This window comes from Puntigrus tetrazona, chromosome 24 (assembly GCF_018831695.1).
Source record: "Puntigrus tetrazona isolate hp1 chromosome 24, ASM1883169v1, whole genome shotgun sequence".
Taxonomy (NCBI): domain Eukaryota; kingdom Metazoa; phylum Chordata; class Actinopteri; order Cypriniformes; family Cyprinidae; genus Puntigrus; species Puntigrus tetrazona.
The window spans coordinates 11,862,011-11,882,105 of record NC_056722.1 but is presented as its reverse complement, the minus strand read 5'-3'; the positions used below and the strand labels follow the sequence as shown (position 1 = coordinate 11,882,105).

Here is a 20,095-nt window from a genome sequence, read left to right as displayed (position 1 = left end):
AACCCCTTTACAAAAAAAAAAAAAAAAAAAAAAAAAAAAAAAAAAGGTCCATGACGCCCCTGCTGCTCCTCCCTTTTGCCTCCCTACTCCCCTTATTATCTGAGATTTGTCAAAATACATTTCACACTAACAGGTATTTTTCAGTCTTCAAAGCTAGTTTTGATGTGCTCGACAAGCCAAAACAGCTCAAATTCTGTGAAATCAGCAGTGCCAGCCCGGTGCTCGCTCTCTCTAACTGTTCTCAACATGCCTTTTCCTGCGCTCCGCAGGACTTAAGCTAAATGAATCAAAGCTGCGACGTTACCTGCCACACTTTGAAGTGGTAATTGCAAAATGACTTCACTGTGCTGAACTGGTGCTGCTGTCTTACGTTGCACAACTGTGCATTGTGAGTTATCTAATGCCCTTTTGTCTTTGTTGTTACTGTTGTCATGGCATGCCAGAATCATGCAAACTCGCAGCTGTTTAAATGCAACTGCAGATTAATCACGGAATCGAATTGTGCGCGATTTAAATTAAATTCATTATCACTGTCAAAATTAAATTAAATCTGTTTATTAGAATGCGTTTTAATTGCAGACGTCACGGGTTTGATGTTCAGGAAAAGCTAATTCTACCATGCTGGTTTTGTTATAAAATAAAATAATAATAATAATAATAATAATAAAATTCACTTGCATATTGCTTAAATACCTTTTCTGGAATATACCATATATGATGGTATATTTATATTCTTGCCCGTCTTTGACTTCTCCTGTTATTAGCTATCGTTCAGCAGTACTGAAAAGATACCTGCCTAAACCTGGAAGCCAGCCATAACATCTAAAATAATGGCATCTATATGTCCTATTTTTTTTTTCTCTCTTTAGCTATAATGTTCTCTTTTTTTTCGTCCTTCTCTGTAGTTTGCTGTACGTAGTCCAATGTGCTTTTCATTTCTGGATAGGTGACAGTGATCTTTCATACGGGGAAACTCATTGACATGTAGATGCAGGCTGTATCCGTGCCGCAGCAGCGCATCTCAGCCCACCCAAGGGCATAGTGCATCAGACTGAATGCCAGACTAACAAACAATATCAGCACCCAGTGTTTCTCTCTGCGACATCTCAAAATTACTTCTGAACTCTAATGGACTCCAATTACTGTACGGCAGGGACTGCTCTAATACACCACTGCCTCTAAAGGGCTATGGCATTTAAAGGAACTGTGAAGAATTATTATAATGCTAAAGTACTCCTGAGTTACTAGTACTAGAACTTAGGGGAAGGGGGTCTTCCACAAAAATTATTTCCAGCCCTGTGAAGTTAAGCAACTACCCTAAAAGAGGACAAAACACAGAATATGAGTATATATATATGAAATGCATTGCATAAATGATGTCAATCATGATGGCTATGTTCAATTCGAAAAGCAAAACAGGACAAAACAGGCTGAATACATTGCATCACTGGATTTAATTGTTGTCCTCTTAAAATATAATTCTGAAGCTTCACACTCAGTGTTTGACTTCTGAAAAGCTCTACTTTTTTTATTTGACTGGCCATCTGCCAATGTTAGACCTCTGGCAGACCACTGTAAAATTTAATAATAATAATACTACAAAAAAATGCCATACTAACATTAAACCGAGCGGTCAGTATTTGTCCATGTCTTAAATATTGGGAGAGTCCCTTAAAATGAAAATGATGTTTAATTCTAGTAACAAACTATTTGCTAATAATATTTGGACACATGCTCACTTTTATGCATATGCCTATGTTGAAAACAGAAAATGCTTCTAGTCTCATCACATTCAGTTAGGAATTACATGAATCCCACAGATGCTAGCTAAATTGCCATTTTTGAGAAAAAAAAATCATTTTCTCAGTCATTTTGGTCTATCATAAAGTAATTTGTCAAATGCTTTGCTCTTACCTGTCTGTCCTTCATTGATAAAACCGATGCTGGTATTTGTGCTCTGATTATGTGAACAGTTAACTCCACCTACTTTGATTTGATTGGCCATCTCAGTCATTTTGACATTGATAAGCACTGTTAGAACACCGAGGCAAGATAGCCAACTTTTAAATCATTTTGTCATCCTAACAACAGACAGAGCACTACATAATGAAGTGCAGCAGAGCATTTAAAATATTTATAATTGTTACATATTAAATATTTATATTTATAAATCAGTCTGGCCATTTCTTATTATTGTCGCCCTCGATGTCTGTGGTGGTTACAGCTGGAAGTTGGTGCTGGAAGTTTCTACTGAGAGTATTATGTGGTGTTGATTTTATTGTTGATTTAAAAGGCTTGAATGTGGTTAATTATGAGAGAACATCTGACTAATTCTGTAGATAACGTTTCTGATTGGTGTCCACAATGAATAGTGTTTTAATGCATAACTGGGTCCATAGCTGACTCATTCTATTAAAAGATTGGACTAGATTAAAACCATTATTTTAAATCACTGAATTTCCCTTTTATTGCATATGACTCTTCTGTGCTTTAAGTGATTTCAGACGTTTGGCTAACTTCTGCTATTTTTCTAATCCCAACCACATGTTCCTCAAAACACTCTTCAAAAGCATACAGTATGTGCAAAATGATTGACAGGCACAGAGTTTCTGATTGGCTCGTTCCCCTAACAGAAACACTTGACACCGATTTTGCTTGTATTTGTCAAATAGTGGGAAGACTTTACGTGGTTAAAGAAAGCTACAAGCAGCTTTCATATTGTTATCTTCAGGTTTCCAAAAGGGCAGTCTAAGAGGTTCTGTTGCAGAATATGTTGTCGGAGACAGTATTACAGTATATCGTTTTATTTATTTATTTTTTTTTACAGAATAAAATCTCAGTGTTTGTTGCTGGTTCATATTTCACATTTATTCTTTGAATATATTGCTTTGATTTCATTGTATGCAGTAATTCTTGTGACTGTAGGGCAGCCCTTCATAAATGACATATAAATGATATGAACTGACATAAGACATAAGTTGGTACAATTTACCATGTTTGACTAAATAATTTATTAACATGTTGCTAAGCTATCAGAATCTTAATGTAGCAAGCAAAAATACACAGATAAACACAGAAAAAAAGTAGTAGACTGTTTAATTGTACTGAACTGTTTTTACTTGCAATTTTAATCATTGAATGTAAGGATTTAGTTTTTTTTATGTACATTCTTGACTATGAATGTTGAATTCAGTAGTTTTATTATTCCAGGTGTGTTGATTTAAACATAGAATTTCTTGTTTTTGTCTCATTTTTTGTGACTGCCTTTCTTTCACTTCATCCCATCTCTGTCTTTCTGACAACTTTGATTAGATGTTGTCTGTAATGTGAATGTCATTCATTTCCTGTACTAGTTGTTGTTGTGCGTGTTTGTTTTTGAGAGATGAAGTTAGGGTGAAGTGTGCTGCTGTCATTGTATTCCCAAGATAAATCACTGCAACTGTTTCCTGCTATGATTACAAACGACATGCACATGTTTCTCTCCGTTTAGAGCGGCAGGCAGAAGAAGATAATCGAGAGAAACAGTGAGGGGCTCAAACCTCTCCCTAAAGATCAGCTAGACCAGTTCACCTTCTCTGTGAGGTAAGTATCATTTCTCAAGGCCAGTTTCATGTCTGTGGGTTTATATGGTTATGAATAAAAATCTACTTGCTGCATACTGCAAATGCGGAGCAGCAAGAGCTACGTTACAATGAACAATAGAAATATCTGACCTAATTGCGTTATGTGTTTAATTTTCTGGCATGACGTTACTATTAAAAAAAGACAAACAAAAACAAACTTGTCCATAAACATAATTTATGTATACTGACAACAGCATAGAGCCAAGTATGCTATTCTGAATATTGTGTGGCAGTTTGAGGATGAACACCGAAGGCCTTCATACCCCAAAAAAACCAAAAACAAAACACACACACAACCTGAATCTTTGAAAATCTTTTATATTTTCTACTAAGATTACATATAAATCACACAACCTATTTTTCCAATATTTTTAGAAAATTGTTATTATTGAGTTGCGACCCTATAATACTGCATCTTTTTCTCAGCGTATATATTAACGCACATCGACTTGCATGATTTATTTGAGGCTGAATATGAATGTCGCTGTCCGCCATATGAATGTTGCTTTATTGTCAGATTCAATGTGTGTTTTTATTGAAGGGATCAAGGTAACGTTAACATCGGCAACACATAAAACCTTGCGCTGTGGATAATTGCTTTTTCTCTAGTGATGCAAAGTGCACAAGCAGGCCTACGAATGAGTGTTTTCTGCGTTTTATTGTGGCTTACAGCATTTGATATTAATGAGAAAACAGGAGTGAAAACACACCGACACAAACAGCGGCACCGAACAAATCTTATAAACGGCCTAGTCAAATTGCATTTCACAAAACACTTACCTAAATTTCACTGCACGTGCCTGCGATGAAAGCCGCTCGCCTAAATCCACAGAGGGAAAAAATTGAGGTGTGTGTTTTTATTTTGATTTTGCCCGAATTATTGCCAACGCTGTATATTTCTCTGAGAAGAAAGAAAGAGCGACTCATTTTATAGGATTTAGAGCTGCCTACCTCTGCTCATTTCTGAAAATTGGTAATTTGTTGCCGCTGGACTAGTATTAAACAAGATCAGAAGCTGTGCTGCTGTAAGTATGGGAGGAAATCAAATGAAACTCAGGCCACACATCAGAGAAGAGAGGGCTGGAGCACAACTGCTAACCCAAAGCAGGATAAAGGACTTCAAAACGTAAAGGCAAACATCGACGGGCAGAGTTTAGCCCCACCGTCTTTCATGTAAGCCATCTGAAATACATTTCAATTGACTGTTTCTTTGTTTGTTAATATTGTTTTGAAATGCAAATCACATTTTATAATATTCTCATGGTTCTCACACAACCAGTCCTGCGGAGATCTTATTGATCTTACTGAAAACTCTTTGATTAATTTCACTGGATGCAAACTAAGTTACACCATCATAAGGGTGTGTAACATGTGTGTATATGGATGATCCTTCAGTGAAGTGAACTTTTCTGTCCCCCAGATTTGAAAATAGCCCACAGTTGTCAATTAATTGTTACTTTCATTCAAATAATGAGCATTATATTTTATGACTCAAAAAGTGCAATTAAGCTTTAAGCTTTTCTTCTCTAACAGCTTCTTTGCTCATTTTTATAAGGTTACATTTTCTATGATTTCTCCATTTTGGCCTTGATCAGGACAGCCCAAACTTTCATTCTACAGTAAAGCATTAAAAAAGGAAAACTGCTTTGATGATCTGGTATTTATGCGGAGATTTCATAACAAAGAATCACTGTTCCCAATACGGCTGTCCTTATGATGAGGAATCCACCAGAATGTTGATCAAACCTACCTTTTCTTTCCAGCACATGCTATAAATGTTCTAACATGAAACACATTGAAGAAGTTTGATTTTGCACGATTAGTCAAAACTGAATTATAAGAATTATCTCCGTTTACTTGAATGTGACGGATCAGACATAACCTCCCTTTCTCTCACGTGATGCTACGCTATCTTCATGCACGGATTGATATGTGAATGAGTGAGGCATATTACTGCCATCTAGAGAATCAGCAGAGACTCTGATGTTGCATTTGATTTTTTTTTCTGCTGTGAAATGTGTGCGGCTCAGTCAGAGGTGTTGACAGTTCACAGCCAAGAGTTTATTGATAACTGCTGTCCCATTTGTTTGCATGGAAAATCCGTATGAGTTGGTGCTCAGCCCACTTGTATGACCTCTGAAAGTACAATGTGTGCCGTCTAAACAAACTTCAAACAAGCAGGGCTGAGCCTGCTGTATTGCTAAGTAAACTGTACATAATTGAAAAGTTAGTCTTATTATATATGTAAAGTATTATTTGATTATATTTACCACTCTGGCGGAGACTTTCCCTGAAGGGTAATGCATGTGTAGTGCCTGTAGTGCAGTGGCACTTGTATATTTAGATTGTTGAAATTGCATAAATTGTGTATATGGATGAATTGTTTAGAAAAATTAGGTTGTATTAAAAGAAAATAAAAAAGAATAAGGGCAAGTGTCCACAAAGGGATTCCTTTACTACTATTTAAAGATAAAACAGGATGCACTTCATGATGTAATCTAATAAATGTGCTATGATAGCCAAAAAGGGTCTTTAATTTTAATATTTGAACTACTGATTTATTTTTTTTTCTGAAGAAAAATGTGATTTTTCTGAAGTTAAAACACATTTTAATTAATAAAAAATCAATCACTCATTGTTCATGCTAGCTCATGGCGCATTAACTAATGTTAACGAACACAGCTTGTGATTTTAATAATACATTAGTAAATGCTGAAATTAGCAGGTAGGTCAGATTAATAAATGCTGTAGAAGTATTGCCCATTCTTAGTTCATACTAAATAGTGTTGTTACTAATAAACCTTATTGTAAAGTGTCACTTTTTTTTTACATTGTTCCTCAACTTCCATTTTCATTTTACTATTAATGAAAAAAATTGAATTCTTACACATAAAGATTAAATGTGTAAACCAGCTGTAGAGTCGTAACATCATGAGCTGAATTCGATATGTGCATGAAATTCATAGCAGTCATAGCACATTTGTGGCATTTATAAATGCACTTTATTTAAATAAAAATAAAAAAGCTCCTCAGATCTGTATAAGCCTTCAGTGTAGACAGTGTTGTTTATTTTTAATGGGAAATTTTTGGGGGGGATCCACAGTATAACTCTCGCATGATGTAGAAACAGTGTAAAAGTAAAAAGCGCCTCAGACAAAAACACAGCTCAGACAAAAACACGTGTCTTAAGGCTTGTGGTATTCAGTGAACTGGGAGCAAGGGATGCTGGGTATTGCTCAGAGAGCTGTTTATCTGAATGGGCAGAGCTGCTCTTGTTCTTTCTCTTTGAGTTCTATTATCCTCCACTCATTTGATCCTCTCCCAGATTTACATATCAAACACCTTAGCCAGAGTAATAACCTTAAACCATGCATTACAATTTCAAAGAACAAACAAAATGCAGCAAAGCGCAAATATTGATAAGTGTGCACTCATTTCAAAACGAGGAAGTATGACAAAAAAGACCTTCCACCTTATTTGATCTGGATTGTTTGTTGTCTTTTTTTTTCAGATACAGCAGAAAAAAATTAAATGACAAATGCTAGTTGGACTCTAACCAAGAAATGCGCATAGGGTGTCTGACTAAAGTCATACTATAGTCATATTTTTCCTATATATATGACAATCCCAAAATGCATCATGTAAAAATGGTGGACAATTTTAAGATTTTTTTATCATAAATATACTTGTTTTACATTCAGACTATAATGTTCAGTCTTTTTAAACAATTTAGTATAGTATTAACAACTTTTTTTTCCTTTTCCTTTTTTACAGCTTATTAGCTTAGTATCATGCAGACAGTAAAGTCTACTGGAATTACTGGAATTACTTTTAAGGTCTCTTGCGAGGAGCACTATACATGTTGTGTGAAGTAACTATGTTGATCATATCAAATCGGTCACTTGCAATGTTTCATGTTGGTAGGGATGCTGTTTTAGAAGAGATCTGCCTACAGCGAGGCAGCTATTGTTAATGACTTATTTACACTGTGACAGAAGTTTCTGTCTTGTTTTTTCTTTTGAATATTTCCTTTGAATGTTGCCTTGAGATATAGTTCTGCAGTTTCTCTGCAGATAATTTTTGTCAAAGTTTTAGTGAATATTTCTATCTGCATGTGTGTGTTTCTTTGCAGTCATTTCAACTGCATGCAAGTGTTTTATTCATTAATTACTCTGCATATTTATGTTGCGCCAATGTCATTCTGTCAACTAAATATTTTCCCTTTTATCTCGTTTTGGGGAAACCTGTTTTAATCAAACTCAGTCTCACACAACAATTATATCTAATTAGCCCAATTATCAAGACTCTAATTACACTGAATATACCCCCCAAATCTCTTATCAATTATATCTGTGACTTTTCCTGTCCTAAAAAGAGAAAGATGAGGGGTCTGTGTTTCCTCCTGAGGATGAGCAATGCTTCCAAAATCTGTACAATCATTCCCATCTCCTTTGACAAAACTCCTTTCCACCATTTCACAATAGATCACTTCTTGATGTTTTTTTTTTTTGTCTTTACCTTGTTTGTAAGTTGTGTGGTTTCTCTCATTGACGTCATACACTCTGCAGCTGGTTAATGCTGTTTTTTTTCTGTTAAGCCATTTTAGCCATTTCCTGTGTTCTCTTCTGAAAAAAGGTCAATTTTATCATGTTTTAAAAAAGCTTATTACGAAATTAGGAAAAACTTATATACACACACACACACACACACACACACACACACACATATATATATATATATATATAGGTTGCACTTTAGACATAGTCCACTTTGGACATTCTACTAACTATTAGTAACTTCATGTTCATTAATTCTTATTCAATTTCAACTACATGTCTACTAACTGAGTAGATTGCTAGGGTTTAAGGTTAGCAGAGTTGTAGAAAAGTTGACATATACTTGCAAATTTGTTCATAGTCAGTATGTTGTATGTATGTTGATGACCCGTCAGGAGAAAGCGTTAGAAGATATTATGCAGACAGTATACTAATATTCTAATGACTGCTAGTTTACATGTAGTTGCAAAGTTACTTACTGTTAGAATGTCAAATGTGGACTTTCAAAATAAAGAGTTATCCAAAATTATAATCAAGTACTTTGCATGTGATATTAGACAACGCATCAAAATAATACAAATAAAAATTTTTAAATAAAAGTTTTAATTTGAAATTTTTACCAAGTGCACTTTTCAAACAAACATGAGCATGAGTGTAAATGTGATATGATGATTCGAGGGTTTTACAAAATTCAACCCAAAGACATTTTTTGTTATGTTAATTATAGATCTCAGTAATTTTCTTACAGCGTGTTGTGAGTGCAGAGGTAGCCATGTGCAAGCAGAGCATGCCCGGAGTTTCACATCCCACGTTCCTTGGTCTTCGAGTCACAGGTCAATCAATTCTGATGTAATACTGTGGGTAGTTTTGTCTGGAGGTGTGTGGAGTCACCTCAGGGGCTGATGGGCCCTTTCCTGTGCTAGGAGGCTCCTGGGAACCAAAACACTACACACACACACACACACACACACACATACATATATATATATATATATATATATATATATATATATATATATACTTCATGACCAGGTTTGTATAGATGCCCTCTGACTTCGCGAAAATCAGAACTGTCAAATCTGACAAGCTTTTGGCCTGAGAGCATCTGACCAGTCGTGGTATGGTGGGCGAATGAATCGTGGTGTATTTGTGTTGTGTATTTTCCCATAGCCCTAGTTCAAGTGCACTTAAATGAGGTGTCCATCTGAAGGCCCATGGACTGAATAGTCAGTGTTAATCTTCCAAAAACATTTTCTGGAAGTCTCAGGAGATTGCTGCACTAATAAACAACTAGACAACTCAGATTAATATATAATTGTTTTCCCTAAAATTGTAGGCTAAATAAACAGAAGTATCTGAATCACGTTTGCACAGCAGAACATTTAAAAAGAGGGACATTTTAGTAAATATGTATTTAGTGCCAGCAAAAACATGCAGTACAGTTTTAAAGTAGTATTTCTTGCCTATGTAAATAAATGAATATATCTGGGCCTATAAAAGTTAGCTTAAAGAAGATTTTATCACAGTTTGAATTACCCATGATGTAAGATGTGATAGAACTGTCAGTTCTGTGAGGGTTTTAATTGCAGACGACTTTCTGAAAATTATGAATTCATTAAATTAATAATAGCATTATAATCAATAATAGTAATAGAATAGAATAATAGAATAGTAATGAATTTGTCACATGTACTACAAGGCAGGCGATGGAGACAAAGATAATTCAATAATTAAAAATATTTATTTCCACTAAGGCACAGGGTTAACACAGCTACAATATTCAATACTGGACAAGGGAGAATGTCTCCAGGTTATGAATATAACCATGGTTCCTTGAGGGTACTAGACACTGTGTCCAAAACACTATGGGAACGCGTCCTGTATGACCATGTTCTATATCTATTATTGAATCTGTCCAATGGAAGGGCATGACATCACATCAGCCACCAGAAAAGCATAAAGACATGAGCGGTGAAGCCGGCATCAGCTTCAAAATCATGAAGATCCATGCTGGCAGGGATGCCAGAAGTATGGCAATGGGACGTAGTGTCTCATTCCCTCAAAGAATCATGGTTATATTCATAACCTGGAGACGTTCTTTTTCAGGAACTCGAACTGCATCCAAAATGCTATGGGAATGAGATGCCCACGTCGCAAGAGTTCCAAGTCCCTGTTTTTGTCTATGTCTCGACATAAACCACTAGGATGAGAGGACTGAAAACCCTTGGGTCATACCATCATACCAACGTCCTATCCACAGAAACTGACGAAGGTAGAGGAGGTTGACCAACCCGCAGAGTTGCAGATGTCCGTTGAGGCCACCATACTCCTTGTTGAGTGTCTTCCATTGACGAGGGGAGACTAGGGGACTCATGGCAAGTCGAGATTTCCTCAACAATGCAACAGCTGATGGTCTGCCTAGAAGCAGCCTGACCTCTCCTTGGAGGACTAACACACACCTGCTGCCTTGTGAATGTACATGTCCAGTGCTCCCACAGGACACACACAATTCAGCTTCTTCAAGTCAAGGTCCCAAAATAGAGGAGGATGAAATGCGTGTAGCACGACAGGGTGTGGTGCATTAGTAGGGACCTTTGCAGTGTAACCCGCTCGAGGGTACAAGAAAGCTTTTGCCAGATTGGGCTCGAAGTCTAGATAGGATGGGGCCACTGAAAGGGCCTAAAGGTCTCCTACTCTCCTCAGAAAAGTGATTGCAAGTAAGAACACAGTCTAATAAAGTGAGGCTGATCAGAAATCTTCTCTATGGGCCCAAAAGGGGGTCTGCCCATAGCCTCTAGCACCACTGCAAGTTTTCTCCACATATCTAAGGCTTGCAAACAAGACCTTGATAATGCAAAGCGGATTTCCTCTCGGCCACCACTGCAGGGGTCTCATGCACACTCTTCCTTGCATTTAGTCTCAACCCCAAATGTCTGATATGATTTAGACGACATCTCTATGTCAGATCACTTCGCACTCCGACTGAGCTAGTATTAGCCAGTTGTCAATGTAGGGACGTGAACACCCCTGAAGCTACAGCAGAGCTATGGCCGTGCCTACTACTTTCACAAACATTCGGGGCAAAAATGCTATGCCGAAGGGAAGGACATATACTGGTACGCTTTGCCCCCGAAAGCGAACCTCAGGAACCTCCTGTGAGAAGGATGGGTAGATATGTGGAAATACGCATCTGTTAGATGTATCATGACGAACTAGTCCTTGGACCTGATTTGTGACATGACTTGTTTCAGTGTAAGCATCTTGAACTTTAGCTGTCTGACTAAGTGGTTCAGTTTCTTGAGATCTAAAATGGGCCTCAGCCCTCCATCCTTCTTGGGAACAGATGACAGAAACTGAATAAAACATAACTGAAAAGTTCAGGGGTGTGACTGTTCACTGGAGGGAAGGAGAAGCCCTACAGAGCCGGAAGGAATGGAGCAGACAAGGTGTAGCTGGAAGAGTAGAGTCCTGAGACAGCACATGGTGGATGACAGACCAAGGTGGAGCCAGAGGGACAAGAGCTGGTGGACTGATGGGCCACAGTGGAGAGAGCTAGGAGCCATAGTGAAGCTTATGGGTTGAAGGGCCGAAGAGGAGTCTGGGACTCAGAGGCTAGAGTCACAAGGGATTCTCCAGCCACGATGCCGATGGAGACTGGTAGACTGGCATCAAATCCAGATGATGCACTGAGGGTGAGCAGTGGGGCTGATAAGAGCCAGCGGTAGCGGAGGTAGGAAAGGGTGGGAGGTCAAGTATTTGTGAGCCTCCTCTGGGCTGAAATCAGTAGGGTGCTCTTGAGGAGTGGGCACTGGAGGGCACTCCCAAGGAGCGCTTATGCCTCTTACATTTTCTTTTTTTCTTTTCTTTTATGGTCTAGTATTTTTATGTGTGCTACAAGGCAGAGGATGGAGACTAAGATAATCCAATATCTAAATATATTTATTTTCAATAAGGCAACACCACAAGGCACAGGGTTAATACAGGTACAACATTCAATACTGGACAAGGGAGAACTGAACAAGCTAGAACTTAAGTAGGGTGCAGACAGGTGCTGGGGTTTAACTGATCATAGACGAATGAGAACAGGAACAAAACCAAATATGGGCAAACAGAAACTAAACTAAGGCAGATGACAGAAACTGAATAAAACACAACTGAAGAGTTCAGGGGTGTGACAGTATTGTGTATCATTTCAAATCTAATAAATATGTGCTATATTCCTTTAAAATAAAATAAAAAAAAAAAACAGCTGGTAATTTTAGCATGATCTAAGCCTCCAAATGCATTTTGTGGACAGCATTATATGAATTGATCCTGTGCTGAAATTGTTCATGTTTTCTGATGTTCATGTGGGCCACACTGGGTTTGGATTTGGTAGTGTGGAGCAGGATTTGCAGCGACAGCAGTCTGTACAGATTTATTTAGAGAATAGTGGGTCAAAACCTGCAGCTTTTTTTTGTGGTATTCTGACATCCCTCTGAATGTCCTTCCTGTCCTGTCTTATGCATCTGTGTTGAGGCTTCGCTCTTGGGTGCGAGGGCACATGGTTCTATGTTTAAATAAGAGACCATTTACTTTAAGTGTTGAGTGGCGTTTTCTTGAAGTGGCTTTAGTTAACAGATTAGCATGACAGTTTAAAATGAATCAAAATGAATAAATAAATGTTTGCATTCTATAAACACTTCTTAACTAGATATAATACAGAAATATAGTGCATATTTGGAAAATGGTGATTTTAAGATAGCATCATAAATAACAATACATAATACAACTACTGGCAGGAGGGGAGATAAGGTTTTTTTTCATTCCTTCATTAACCCCAAAAAGATAAATCAGATAAGTCTTACAATTTCAAACAATATGTGATCCAAAAAAGCTGTACCATTATCAAACTTATAAGATCATAAGAGCAAATTTAATAAAATAAGTTACCATCTTCTGTGGTAAGTATAGGGCGTTCAAAAGTATACAAAATATTTAATCAGTAATGTAAATTTTTTAACACAATGTAAAAATATGTGCACTCCATATTTGTTGTTCTACGTTTTTGGGTCTGGGTTTATGGCCCAGTTGCAAGAAGCAACTGTTGCTAAATAGACAAATTTTAGTTTAAATAACTGAAATTGTCTGGTTCTGGGCATTGTTTAGTTTAATTCAGTGGTTTGGATGTTCAAGATCACATTAACTGATGACTCGTTTACTGCTAAAATTAACCAGGGCAGCAATAGGAAGCGCTGAACTTGTGCAATGAAAGAAAGAAACATTATGCCCATGTTCTGCTGAATAACCTGCTCATAATCGCTCTCAGTGGATCCCAGGTGCATTCACAGACTTCATGTTTCCACTGTGTTTATTAGACTCAGTGGGTCTGGGCATTACTATGTGAGAATCCCTACCGACAGACGCAACCGGCCTATAAACACACACATGTTGAGCTGGCTTGAACTCGGCTTACTTGCGTACATGGGGTGTGGAAGTGTGTTTGGACCTAAGAGCCAGAACACTGGAGGGGTGAATCAGTGAGTGAAACATTCACATACTCCATGTTTCAGTTTTTATAGAGATTCAAGCACTTTTCACATATGTAGGAACTTCACTGTGTTAAAAAAGAGAGTGGTTAGCTATTAGTCAAACGAGATCCGCTAATTAAGTGGAACACATTTTTTTTTCCTGCTTTCGATTAGGTTAAAGTACCCCACCGCCCATCTCCCCTCTGCTCTCAGCTGCAAATAATTCTGATAATTTGGCAGTGGCAAAATTCCTTTTCTAATTATGAGCCGTATTCTAATTCTGCGGCAGTAATTCTCTTTTACTGCACCCCGAATCTCCTCTTGCTGCCTTTTTCTCAATGAAACACATTTATGTGCATCTCGCCCTGCCAGAAATGGGGAAATGGGCTTTCTTATAAAAGCTTGAGATGTGAAGATAATTATGGAAAAACAAGGCAAGATATAAATCTGCATTGTATTGTAAAATATTTGTGGAAAACAGGATGCAAGCGGCCAAAGAGAATGATATCCAAATTGTGCTGAAATGATCTGTGGCTTTGTGGGAAAAGAGAGTGTTGCTTTTAACAGCATCTGGGGACTGTTGTTTTAAACAGCACAATGATTATTGATTATTAGGCTATTTATTATGTGCTTTGGGCATTTTAAGATTTAAATTTGGTTACATCACATCCAGTTGTTCACATGCTAAAGCATCAAGTTACAGTGAATCTTACTGATGCTGCTGAGGCCTGGGCTCATGTGACCAAATTAATAAAGCATGCATTAATTTTTCTTGCTGTTTTAGCAGTCCATATTTATTAATAACTGATTGTAGTGGCATACAACAAACAGCCTTCATCTGCGATTGGTACATAGTTTAGGCACATAGTTTTATATGAAAATGTGTAGCCATGTGAGATTTCGTTATGAGATACGAAAAGATATCAATGTTCTTATTACATGTCTGTAGTGCTGTTCTATTTTCTATGATAACCTCTAACATTCACAATAAAGGCGTGCTGTCTTTCAGCATTTTCACATTGCTTCAGATCATCTGACATCAAAGCTGTGCTCCTCACTGTAAAGTGAACGTTATCTGCTTGGCATCCGTTGTGTTAAACTCAACCTTGTGGGAAAGGTTATTAAGATATACACTTTGGCTATACTAAATCTTGCATTATGCTATCAATCACCATGCACAGCTATTTTCAACCTATCACACATACAGACACAAGCACTCCCTTGATACTTCAAGGTTCAAGTTCAACTGGGGTGAAATAAAGAGTCTCTGTTGGGCTGAAAGTTCATTTTAATTAATGTATTAATGTTTTAGAATACAGAGACATTAGACTAAAACAGAGCGATTTCAGGATAGGTCTTTATACGATCATGAATGAAAAGAATCAGCTCTTTGCTGTCATGCTAGCATTATTATTATTATTAAATATTATAACAATTTGTTATTATTATTACTGGAATTTCAAACTAAATAATGCAAATAATTATGATAAAATTAAGGCACTCCTAATTTTAAAAAAAGTAAAACAGTTATACATTTTTAAAAATTATACATTAAAGTCAACAGACCCTTTAGAAATATATATACTGAGAAAAAAGGTGACTTGTTCAATATTTATTTTACCAGCTGCATATTAATATATACTGTAATTCATTTTAGGATTTGCTTTATTTGTAAAGGATGCATGTAATGATGTTAGTCTTATGAAGTCAACATATGGTTCTTTCCTTCTTTCTTTCCTTCAAAAAATCATCTCTGGTTTCATTTTACTCCTTTTTTAACACTTTATGTGACTCAATGTGTTCACTGATGGAGGGGGTAAAAAGTGGCTCTGGCACATTTACAAAACAATGTCTTTAGCCCATATCAGAAAAAAAGTGACAGCAAATAACTTAATTCTGCAAATAAAAAAGACTTCCAGCTTTTAAGTGACTCCAGATTTTGAAAACATAACTGAAGGCACAGATAGTTCCCAGGGTTGCTGTGCTTTGCCTTACAGGCATCAGGCCATAAATCAATCCCACTCTACCTCCCATCCATCCTGCCAGCACACGTAATGACCTGCTCCTCTGTAAGCCACACTTAACACTGCTCTTAGTTTTTTTTTTTGTTTTTTTGGTGTTGTTTTTTTTTTTTTTTTTAGCTGCTCAAACATTTTAAAAGAGCTTAATCTTTTATTTATTTATTTATTTATTTCAAATCTTTAGACACAAATCCAAGAAGTGCACAGACAAAATGTAAAACAAAATAATCAAAATAATAATAGTAATACTATTTTCTGTTAGTCTGGTCTATAGATGACAAACCCTGACTGCCAACATATAGTACAAATTTTAAAAGTAACACCACAGACAACTGTGACACATTACCTTACTCTTTTTTGCTTCACATTTCAAGTACATGCTCTCATGTCACACTTTCTTTAAAACAAACCTCAAGAGACGGAGCTATGGCAATAAAAATCAGTTTTGTGGCAATAACAGATTTCACATTGCATTAGACATTCTCTCTAGAAAAGCCAGTCTGCGCAGGCGGCTAAAAATACATCTGTTCATATATCATTGATACGTTCATTAGAGAGGGGATGCAAGTCAAGATTTATTTGCCGCGGTGGCGTAATGCGGCTTGACAGGGATGCATCCCTGACACATTAACTCTGTCTAGTGTGTTGTGAATATACAGAAAGTCATTGTTGTATATGTGGATCTTTTAGTGATTTAGATGTTATATTTCATAATATATATATATATATATATATATATATATATATATATATATATATATATATATATATATATATATATATATATATGAAAAGTAATGTTTGCAGAAAATTCTTTATTTGCCAGAATAATTTACATTTTAAAATCTGTGTCTTTTTTCATGAGTCCATATATAATCTATGGTCAAGACTGTGAAAGAGAATTTAGTATGACCGTAAAAGAATTTTACATACACATTTTGTTTTTCATATTGATTTATCTAAATTTGTCCACATTAAATCCTCATGTGTGTAGAAATGGAGGAGGGCACGCGATGCATTTATTGTAATTATTTTTGCACTGATTGCATAATCACCCATATGTTTTTTTTTTCTGTCCCCAGGTCTCAGCATCACAAGTCTGCCTCTGTGTGCTGTGGGACGGGTGAGAGAACACGTCTGGCAGTGCGTCTTCTCCCGTCACTGCTCGATTTGTCCTGCCATCCACGTCCTCATCTGTCTCAGATCAGCCTGACCATTCTCCTGTTCGGCGTAATGTGGTTTCCCCGTCTCTACCTTCATTACTGCAGCCAGTGGCTCTTCCTGCAGACTCAACTTATCCCCATCAACAGGTGAGACATACGTGACCCTCCGCACACAGCAATCATGGGTAAACACACAGTGTCAAGCTCATCATTATTCCAAACACGCAAATACATGCAGAAATATTCCAGGAGAGGATATGCTGACCTTTACAAATGTCTACTTACAATAATTCACTGGAAACACACACTCATACGCACAAATATGCATACAGGTGATTCATGCTCTGTTGTCGTATGTCATGTGTGTACACTTATGTGCATGCAAACAAACGCACACACATGCACAGTCTTTTACAAGACTTGTCTAAACTTTAAGTACCTCATGAGGGGAAAGTCTGTTGATTTTAACATGGCATTTAAGTGAGCATTATTTGGAAAGAATTTATCTCCTCTTATTGTGTGGACAGCGTTTCATCATAAACCCTGTGTGATACCGCAGTGTGGTTCTATTTTGCATGTGGTGTTAATTTAATTTATCATCCAGGAGTCTTTCGGTGAATATTCTTACGCACCAGGTTGTGTTGTTGCCAAACAAATCCGATCATTAAATCGCAGAAAACAACTGACAGAAGATAAGAGGAATGCAGAGAAGGACAGATGAGGGAGAAACAAGTGGAAAACACAGAGCTGGGGTCATAGGCTCATGACATGTTCCACATGTCTGTCCATTTGTCCGCTGCAAGCGTTTCTCTACAGGGCTGGTGACCACAGTAGCGGTCAGAGATCAGCTGCAAACTGACAGCACACACACACACTTGCACACCCCGCAGTCATTAGCGTCTCTCTCTCACTCTACCCCACGCACATTTCATTACCCCCAGCATTCTCACAAATACCACCCCCCTCCACTCCTACACACACAAACACACTCCAGAATCAGCACACAACCTCACAGTGCCAAATGAGTCCCACCCGTCTACACAACAACATGTGTTCCGTGGATTTTATTGCACCATAAGCATGTGGAAAAACTCTTCATTACCAACACAGGTCCTGTTGTAAATGCTGGAGTGAGTTGTGTTAGGTGGCTAGATCTGTTGACGTAATTTACAGCATCCTAAAACAGAAAGAAAAAGTGTGTATCATATTTGACAGTGGAATACAGTTAGAGATCCGATTCTGTCAAATACGGAATACAAGTAAATCAAATAAAATGGAATATTGAGTGCATTGGAATCAAGCTGTGAATCTTGTGTCAAATCAAACTGAATCTCTGAATATAAAACGAGTCGAATTGAGCTTAATTGTGTCAAATTTAAATGTGACTATCAATTAAAAATATCGCTTAAAAATTAAACCTTGAAAAGAATATAAAGTACAGCAAGCGTTGGAAAGTTTCACATGATTTAAATGCTTGAGAGAATGCAAGAATAGCGGGAGTAGTGAACATGCGCAGCAGAAATGGGCCGAATAGGTGAAATGAAGAGTGAAAAAGATTCTCAGGTAACAGTAGAGAGGGATTAATGAGCAGAGAGATGATGGTAGATTAGGAAAGACATGAAGGTTTATGTAAAAAAAAAATCTGCGTAAATTCTTAGACATTTCGTATTGTTGCATTCTGTGCAGATGTTCAGTGACAGTTTCAGGATTTCATTCTCAAGCGGGCTTAGCTCTCAAGAATTTGTAGCAAGATGATGTCATTTCCTCTTTATAAATTGGCACCACTATATTACTATAATGTAAGTCAAAAGTAGCATACCACCAAAATCGGTACAAAGTCGATATAAACTCGATATAAAAGTCAGATACCATTCTGCAAATTGGTACACATGGGCAATTTTTTTTTCTGTTTGACTAACTAAAGTAAAAGGTTATCATATCGATGTTATTAACAAGTATTATTGTTAGCTAGCTAAAAACAAGAGTTTTTTCCACTGGCCTTGGTAGGGCCAGGAGATCAGATTTTTTACTTGCCCTGCAAAACATTTACTGCCCCTGCCTAAATAAATAAGTAAAGTTAAAGTTACTTTCATTATTTTTCGACCTATGCAACCTTACAATACCAACTGTTTGGATACCAGTGGAATTTCACAGTTCTCAACTCAAATTTAAGATAACAACGAATACCAGCCAACAAACACCAGCCTAACTAATGTAAAGTTCAAAGATTAAAGACAAGTAAGCAAGCATTAGATGACAAATTACAAGCAATAGCACAAATAACAGAAATATACGTACAACACAAATACAAATGAAATAAAGTAAATCAAATAAATACCTGTGCAGGGTGGTTGTTGTCACTTAAAGATGTAAATTACAGATTTGTTTATATTGACTCACATCCAACATTTTCAACTTTTTGGCACTTGCATGCTGTCTGAAATGTGGCTTTCTGTGCACACACAAACAATTTGTCACGCTGTGATTACTGCATTGAATTTTATATCTTGTCATATTGCGCTTGAATGCCTTAAGTCACTTCAGTGTTTAAACTGACAAAATATTTGTGAAAAATTTGTGAAAATGAACTTTTTTTTACAAAGCAGCACTGGCACATAACTCAGGTTTACTTTAAATCCTGCCTAACCACAGCACATACTGTAATTTGGAATCATTTAGTTCACAATAACTGTAATGAGATTTATACGAAATAAGATTTCTCATTTATTTTCTTATGTTGTGGGCTAAATCAACTTCTCGTCATGTCTCTCTCTGGGCAGATTTGGGTTGGGTGCGCACACGGTGGATCTGGTCTATCAGGGTTCGCTGCTGTCTACCCTGGAGGAGGTTCTGCTGGTGCTGCTGGGCCCCCTGACCTTGAATGCAGCTACGCTACTGCTGCTCCTGATCAGATGGGGCTGTCAGCTAGCGTTTGGCTCACCGCCCTCCTTCCTGTCAAAGTTTATCATGGCTGCGGCAGTGTGGACAGTGCTGGACCCTCTGGCGGTCTTTGCTGTGGATGCCGTCCTGGGGGTAAGTCACTTAAAATAACGTGGACACTTCTGCACTGTAAATAGAAGTTTCGCATTATCTTAGCAAAGTCACTTTACAAATAAAACTGAATGTGAGGGCAAGGATGGGACAGACTGTGGAAATAAAAGATTACTCAGGATTATAGGTGTATTTTTGGCATGCTACTACACCATACATTTAGAAGTGTAG

The 20,095-nt window shown here is 37.2% G+C and overlaps 1 protein-coding gene across 1 annotated transcript in view; it reads left to right on the top strand.

Annotated features, from left to right (window-relative positions):
- Positions 1-20,095, top strand: part of ofcc1 (orofacial cleft 1 candidate 1) — an 82,636-nt gene that overhangs the window by 35,217 nt on the left and 27,324 nt on the right. Inside the window, exons 15-17 of the mRNA XM_043226847.1 lie at positions 3,491-3,582; positions 16,793-17,020; positions 19,654-19,906. Of these exons, the coding sequence (XP_043082782.1) occupies positions 3,491-3,582; positions 16,793-17,020; positions 19,654-19,906 (573 nt within the window). The remainder of the gene's footprint in view (positions 1-3,490; positions 3,583-16,792; positions 17,021-19,653; positions 19,907-20,095) is intronic.